Here is an 8,315-nt window from a genome sequence, read left to right on the forward strand (position 1 = left end):
TGACAGGCAAAAGAGCCCAACAACAGACCTCAGTGTAATCTATGTAATATAATAGACTGATATAAAGTAGTGTATAGTTGTGAATTGAAAGGAAATTATTGTGTGGGTTTTCTTTTCTTTTTTACAAATAAAAATCTGTGGTGTGGATTTCTATTGACACCCACTACTCTGTTATTTTGTTCAACTGCTTTATTTTACTTTCATATAAAATCTAATTTATGTCACATCAGCAGTTGTATTAATTAGTAAACACCAGTTCACCAGGTGATCTGTGAAGGGATCAGAGGTTTGTCAGACAATATTAGTGAAGAAACAGCATCATAAATACTGAAGAAAAACCTCAACATACCACCCCCACATACAGACATGTTGATGGTAGCATTATGCTGAGGGAATGCTTTTCTTCTTTCTGCTAAAATTAATGGGAAGATGGAATAATCTAAATACAGTGCAATAATGGAAGAATTATACTGGAATTTGACTTCGAGTAAGACAACAAATTCACAAACAGTAAAAGCTAGAAATCAATTATTTAGATCAAAGCATATCCTACCTGAAGCCAAATGAGTTTGAGATATCAATTTGAAAAGCATTGTATTTCTTCCTTTAACACCAAAAATATATATATTAATGTCAAAATAAACACTTTTACAAACCATCCCACATGTCTGTTATGAAATTCAACCCAGCAGTTCCCTCCCCTCCTGACCCTGCTGACAAAAACAGCGATCCACCCAGGATGCTGAAAACATACCTTCACAGATGATTTCTGCCTTAGCAGAGGAATAATGACAACAGCAGTCAGCTGCAGCCTTGCCAAACACACACTCACATGCTTGCAACACAATCCGTGCGTGACAACATGTTTGATTTATGACACGGCCTGCCAACACGGGACAAGGTCAAACGCAAAGGGAAGAAATTCTTGACACTAATCTCTCTCTTGATACATCGACCGCTCGCAAAGACGGCTGCCCCTCGCCGTCTGCGTCATCTGCTTCTAACACTTATACACACTTGCGCACGCAAACAAAGCAAATTCAGTAGCATGAAACAGCCTTTCAACACATGACACAGACAACTTCTATCATGTTCCCGTCAGCACGTCTGTTGCTCTCCTATCTGCAGTGATGATGCTGAGCTGAATTAAAATGCAGCAGCTTCTGTTTAATGTTATCTTGGAGACACAGACATAATTTCTGGTATCAGCCACTTTTCATGTACCTGTCACTATCTGTGTATCAGCTCCTGGGGTCTGTGTAAATTACAGAATAACAGTGTTAAGGCAGTCTCTTCTCAAGCAATTTTTTAAATTGTAACATTTCCCTTCAGTATTACCCTTTTTACAATTTGAGTTCATATTATAAAGATATATTTGAGCATAGTAGCTTAGAGACTTAACAATCAACACCTAAGCTCTCAGTCTATCTGCAATTTATGAAATTTGGGCAACAAATTTCAGGCAACTTTCAGAGACACCTTGTAATTTTTGGTCCATTCTAAACCAGCGATGTTACTCCCATTCCCATTTCTCCCAACAACTGTGTCACCAGAGTAGCCAACAATATATGAACTAACTGTGCAGCTGTTGTGTGAATCTTACTTTTCTCCACATTAGAAGTCTGTGCTTTACTCGAAGGTGTAACACTGCTCTGCAACATAGAAGTCAAAACATCATCTGAGGACTGGAATGTATGTGAAGTTAAAACACTGATTTGATCAGATCACAGCTGCAGTAAAACACCCATTCATTTTATTCAGACTCAAAAAATAAATAAATAAAGACATCCAATGCTAAAGCTAATTATCAAGGTGAAAGAAACCGGAAGATTGTTTGGAGAAAGTGCTTTCTGATTTAATGGGCTCTGTAGGCGTTGGTGTTTTCGGATTTATTGCTCAGTCTTAAGGTTTCTACACAGCCCTGATAGCATTAAGGTCGAGTAACCAGAAGGTGTGAGACTAAAGTGGAGCGCTATCCTAGCTAGTACACACTTTTAAATTGCTTTTTAAGACTCATTTACTTTCTATGGCACCTGATTTTATTTTTTGATGTCTTTAGTTTATGTCTTGCTTTGTATTTAGTAGTTGATGCACATTGCAATATTTTTTTAGTTTACATTAAATATCTTACAGCACTTTGGTCAAAGTATTTAGTTTTAAACATATTCGACCTTGACCTTTGTAACAAAATCTCACACTCACTTTTCGATATTGTTTTATGTCACTAAAAGCAGCCAAACGTCTAATCAACATTCCCATTAAAAAGGCATCTTTCTCTTTTTTAAGAAAACAATCCGTTTTCTGCTTCAAGCCTTGGACAGTGACAAGTTGCATATCTTGTCTCAAAAACGTGACTAAACAGAAAAATGTCCTTTTAAATTTGTCATTAAAAAAAAATGCACACAATTTATTTTGGTTGTGGTTATAAATGGTGTTTAATCGTTTTCAGCTTCTAAAATGACATTTGGCTTATTTCAAAAAGCAGTTCAAGCACAGATGCTTGAAAAGAGGGGATTTTCCTCTTGAGTTCCTCACAGTTCATTGCCTCTTTTAAACTGTTGTCTTCATTTTGTGCTCTGCTGAAGCCGACTGCTGCTGGAGTGTGTTTCTGTCCGTGGTAATTGAAACCACATGTTACAAAGCTACCCGTTAGAGTGAGGGAGAAAGAATGAAAGGGAAAAAAAGAGTAACAGCTCATCATACAGCTGACTTGAAGAGGGACTGGAAGTGTGAAGAGAAGTCAGGGAAATAAAAGAGAGGCAGAAAAAACAGATGGGGAAGGATGAAAGGGGAGTGCAAGAGTGGAGAGAGGGATTCCATGCAAGGTTTGTTTTTTTGAGGAGGTGGTGTGTGGAAACGAGGGAGAAAGATAAATGCTGTTAAGACGAAAATGCTGTCCCTCGTTTTCATGTGACAAGCTTTTATATCCAGCAGAAGTGGGAAATAATGCATGCAATTAATTGCTGTGTTGGACTAGCGTCTGCTTCAGCATGTTTATTTTCTTGGGAGCCTTACGTTTATGTGTACGGGACCTCCAGGCTGGGTGCTTATGTGTATTTTTACGCACTGCAGTTACTCAAGGAAAAACCCGGCATACAAGGAGTTTCTGAATGTCGTCTATTATTTACAATTCTCTTTCCTCCTCTCCTGCTATTATCCTAGATTCTCTCTCTCCATCCGCCCTCCTCGTCTCGACCACCACCGCTGTTGACACCTTAGAGTCAGGGCTGCTCCTCAGATGTCCACTTTCCTCAACTAGCCCTGTTTGTCCTTTTTTTAGTAGCGTGTCAAAATCAATAGGTTTCCACTTTCTGGCTGATGCTTGTTTGCTTGCTGTCAGAGAATGTGGGGGAATCTTACCCTGAAGGCTCATTTTCACTCTGGTCGTGTGCAGCAATGTCATGTGTGTCAGCCTGACACCTCCTGGAGGCGCAGGAGCATTGCAGCATTAACACATGACTTACAGTAGAAGCAGGTGGGCAACAAGAAGAACTGAAGTCGAGATTTAGAAAAACTGGCTGAGAGCCATTGAGTCAGCTGGTAACACACAGGCAGGGATTTGGTCATATTTGGTACATGCATATTCCAAACAAATATGTTTTATACTTGAACACTTGCAGAACATTCTCAATGTGCAATTCTATAACACAACTTGGAGAAGTGGCACCAAAGCAAAACTGAGAGGACTCCCAGCTGACGCTAAGCTCTGATATAATGGAAACCAAAAGGTTCCTTGTATAAATACAGAGCAAAAACAAAGCTGGACCAAACAAGGTTTTATTTCAGCGAACACACAGTCTTTCATCAGCAAAAGGGTGCATGACTCGCTCTGCACTCCACAGAATTACTTACTTGAAACAATGTCAAGCCAAATGGAAACATCACTGCAGGAGAAAAACAAGTTGCAGTCCAAATCCAGCTGTCTGCAGGATTCAACAAGTCCAAAACGCTTCACAGTGGAACTTTGATCAGAGGGGATTTCCCAATAGTACTTTTGTACTTTAAAAGTACAAAAGTACTTTTACAGTGGACTGTCTAAACATCAAACAGGTGATTTAAACTTTTCTAAATTCTCAAATATCTGCATTATCTTGTTAAAAGAAAAAATCTAAACAACAACCTTTCATCTAGTCAGTGGCTGTACCTGCTTATTTTTTAATTAGAAGAAAAATCAAAACAAATGTCCATTCAGTTTTACATTGGCTAATTTGTATTTGTTGCTCTTGATTGAAACAAACCGAAATCATACTGAGCCATGATTTGTGTGTAGCGTCACTCCCAAGGCAAGGATGCTGGATATCTGCACCTGATTTTAGGACTTCATGACTATTTGGGTGGCAAACTGAGAATGTCTTGAACCTATGAATAAATTGAATGAATCTGCTAAGAAGAGAGAGAGAGAAATCAGGAGCACCAGGCAGCCATAATTTTGTTTGCATAGATTTTTTCGCATATAAATTTCAATGACTCATGTTTACAATGCAAATCATTGTAAACATGATCGTAAGTGAACTCTATTTTCTATTTGAGCCACTTTTCAAGACAATTAGTTGTGCTGAGTTTCATTTAGGAGGATCAAAGTATCGGGGACTGGTAAATAACTTCAGGCCACACTTTTCAGATTTTTTTTTGTTTGTTTTTTTACAAAAACCATCTTGAGTTTCATAATTATAGGTGTTTGTCTACAGCTGACGTCTCATAATTATAGGTGTTTGTCTATAGCTGGTGTGTTATCATTGGTTGATAATTTATTTCACTCCTCTGCACAGCTGGTCATGCATCAGCTGGCTGTTTAGGAATGCACACACACACTTTCAGCTTGAAATCCTCCCGGGATATCACACCTAGATGTGCAGATTTTCATGCATCGTGATTTCCCTTCACAACTCTACAGATGTTTACGCTTCATTTCATAGATCTGATAAATCCTGCCAAACATCTGTATTACGTGCCTGATTGTGAACAAAAGAAAGAGTCAGTATTGAGCAATACAATTGATGTTTCTGAAAGAGCTAAACATTAATCTAATAAAATAAGCATTTATTGCAGGATTACATCTTTTCTTGCTCAGTCAAGTCTCACACAGTTGTCCTATTTTCATTGTTTTTTTGTACTAAATGTGAGCCCTCTTTTTTCTGAAATAAATTCTTACTGGAACTTTCTTTTTCTCCTGGCATCTGACTTCAAATATCCATCGAGATATTTCGTGTGGTTGAGATGCAAAGCCGAACACACTGCTGCAGGGAAAGTTCTTAATTGAAAACAAGTTGGGGAAGAAAGAAGAATCATGAGGGAGCAGTAAATCCCACATGCAGCTGACTGTCAGAGGAACAATTATGAGCCACTGAGTTAAAACTAACAGTGGTAAGAAAAAAATGGCAGTCATTGTTAAGAAGAATGAAATATGATTCAGATGGTTAAGTATCTGATAGTTGTGTCTAAAAATTTCAACAGCTTTGATGTAAACTGTTCCCCAGGCTGAAGTATTTCACAATCTCTGAAAAGGCAGAGTTATATTCCCATTCGCAAAGTTTTGCATGTTGGCCAAAAAGTAAATTTTTAGTCTAATATGATCAGAGTACCTCCCCATGTTTGATCTCTCCATGTAGTGTGTGGCAAACTCTTATTGCTTCAAAGTTTTCCTCAAGCCACGCTTCCATACATGCAGTAATACACATTATGTCAACAGATACCATGAATCTCTTGGCTGCATGTCTGACTCATGGTCCACTAACACAGACAGTCAATTTAGTCAGACAACCAAGACTTGGAAAGCTTTCAGCTGTTCGATGCTCTTTTCAGGTTTTGGTAAAGAATGTTTTGCTAAAACATTATTTCACAGTTTTGCTCTTTGGTCTTTATGATGCTGTTTGTCCACTATAACATCCTCTGAGGCTTTCATGGAGCAGCTGCACTTTAGTAATGTTGAGTCACCTGTACCTGGTACAAACCATATAACTTACCACTTTAGCTTATAGAGGTAAAAAAGCTAGATTTAACAGAGAGCATCACATAGAGTGCAGATGAAGACTTCTAAAATAATTATAAGAAACTGACTTAGTGAACTAGGTTTGACATTGTTTATATATATATAAGATATTTGAATCAACACATGCAGTTTTAAACAATTGTTTTGCATTAAATTCTCAGTTTTCTTGTATTCCTTGGACAAGACAACAAATGTGTCTTTTGAAAAACAAACATAGTGAGATCTAGACTATGTGTCTGGACTGAATGGAAATAATTTGCTTAATTGTTCATAATAAGGGCTGAGGTTATGTGAGAAGGCAATAATTTATGCCAAGGAGCTGGAAATAATAGCACATTCTGGAACACAAACTCGGAAACCAAGGAGAGAAACTGTGAAAAAAAATGCAGCAATTTTAGAGGGAAGGAGACAAAGATTTGGCATATTAGTGAGGGAGGGGTGAGGGAACTGTTCATTCCAAGGCCTGGCTGCATTCCAGCCTGTCTGGCTCTGAATCTGATGGCCTCCTGCTTTTTCTTTACCTTTACAGAGCCCAAAAAGTGCTTTCTCACTGCATGATTCGAACTTCAGGCACAGCGCACCACACAGAGCTTCAAGCTGGTAACCCGAGAAGCAAAATGCTTTCGTCCCTCACTTATGAATCGGAAAACAATCTTGTAAAGTACGGAGAAAAATCCAGAACAACAAACAAAGACCTGTTCTTCTATTTCACTGGCCGGAGAAACCACAGACAAGATAAGGCCAGTCACGCTTGACTGTAAGCTCACTACGTTTTCCTTGGAAAACACGGACTGGAAATGGAAACGGCATGAAACTGGAATAATTCCTGTCGCGGCACAATAGGCTATCAAAGACCCCCGGTGACCACTCCCTGCAGCTCGCAGACATGACCCCACGCAGCAGCAGGTTACACAACAGAGGCTTGCACGAGCTCAGCCCAGAGTTTACACACACTTTCACAACATGAGTCGAGCGCAGCTCTGCTGTGTCTCAACATGAATCTCAAGTGATGACGTAGGCTTAGATTGTAGATTTATTTCCTCATTTGCAGTCCCTTATTCCCACAGTTGTATTTTATTCAGATTTTACGTAGAACACAAAATGAAACAAGACGGTGATGTGGGCGAAAAAGGAAAGCCTTGGTCTTTTATGTATTTTTATAATTATTTAAAAATGTGTCTGCAGTTGATCACTTTACTCTGATACCCCTAATGGAGCACTTTTCAGGCCATCATCTGAGAATGGAGAGAGCATGGTACCACAGCAAACCTAACAACACATTGCCATCAATCAAAAAAACAGCCAATATCCACAGCTCGGCTCAGAGAATCTGTTGCCAGGACAAATATTAGTCTTCAGTTCAATAAATCTGGACTTTATTGAAGAAGACTAAAAATAGTTAATTATTTTTAAAAAGTCCAATATCTTTCTTAGCTGTTTAAAGTGCAAAAAAAACTTGAAGCGTTAGTGGGGGTTTATTGTTCAGCATATCAATGACTCTAAATATGCAACTAAAACTACAATGGAAGGATTAAGATAAAAATATTTTATGTTAGAATGACCCAGTCAATGCCTTGATTTAATTCCAATTGGTAAAATTCAGCTGCACAAAACCACAGGAGACTTGACAGCAATCGGTGATTTTGCAAACAATTGATTCAGCCAAGTTTAAACAAAGGCACTTTTCAGGGTTTTACGTTTAAACCGATTTAAACATAAAATCCAATGTATATTGTTGGGTATATTATTTGGAGTTGCTCTGTTGCATAAAATGCTTCAAACAACTTCATTTTTGTTTTTTATCACCTATAAGCTGTAATCATCAAAATTACAAGTAAAAAAGCTTTTAATATTTCAATTGCGGTAATTAATCTACATATCGGTTACACCTTTTAAATAAATGTTATTTTTTACAATATTGAACTTTTCTATGATATTATAACTTTAGGAGCTGTACTTAAAAAATCTTAGTTTTTTTTTTGTTTTGTTTTTTGTTTTTTTGTTTTTTATGTATGGTGGTTCTTAAACAATATTCTTCTTCCAGCTTATCCCAAACCCCAAAAATGCAGAACAAAATCCAGATTTTAAGAAGCGGTTCTATTTCAACTCAAAAAAGTTGGCTAAAAAAATGGTTTCATAAAGGGCTCAGTCATCACCATGTTGATACTCAGTTCCCACAATAAACCAGCAATAAGTGCACCTCTAACAGGCAATACCAGTCAAAGGTAGTGGCCAGATAAGTGAAAAGGATGTGAGGTGTGCATGCGTGCGTGTGTGTGTGTGTGAGTAGGACACACAGTCAGACATAGGGCTGGCTTACAGGATG

At 38.1% G+C, this 8,315-nt stretch overlaps 1 protein-coding gene across 5 annotated transcripts in view; it reads right to left on the bottom strand.

The window, feature by feature from the left end:
• fam131bb (family with sequence similarity 131 member Bb) overlaps positions 1-8,315 on the bottom strand; it is a 44,124-nt gene that overhangs the window by 33,522 nt on the left and 2,287 nt on the right. For 4 of the 5 annotated variants that reach the window (XM_055047704.1, XM_055047702.1, XM_055047701.1 and 1 more), the window contains exon 1: positions 1,604-1,650. The exons of the other annotated variant lie outside the window; for it this stretch is intronic. In XM_055047704.1, the coding sequence (XP_054903679.1) occupies positions 1,604-1,615 (12 nt within the window). In that variant the 5' untranslated portion in view covers positions 1,616-1,650. Of the gene's footprint in view, positions 1-1,603; positions 1,651-8,315 lie in introns of those variants that run through there. 5 annotated transcript variants of the gene reach the window in all.

Source organism: Poeciliopsis prolifica, unplaced genomic scaffold, assembly GCF_027474105.1.
Source record: "Poeciliopsis prolifica strain line A6 unplaced genomic scaffold, Auburn_PproV2 SCAFFOLD026, whole genome shotgun sequence".
Lineage (NCBI taxonomy): Eukaryota > Metazoa > Chordata > Actinopteri > Cyprinodontiformes > Poeciliidae > Poeciliopsis > Poeciliopsis prolifica.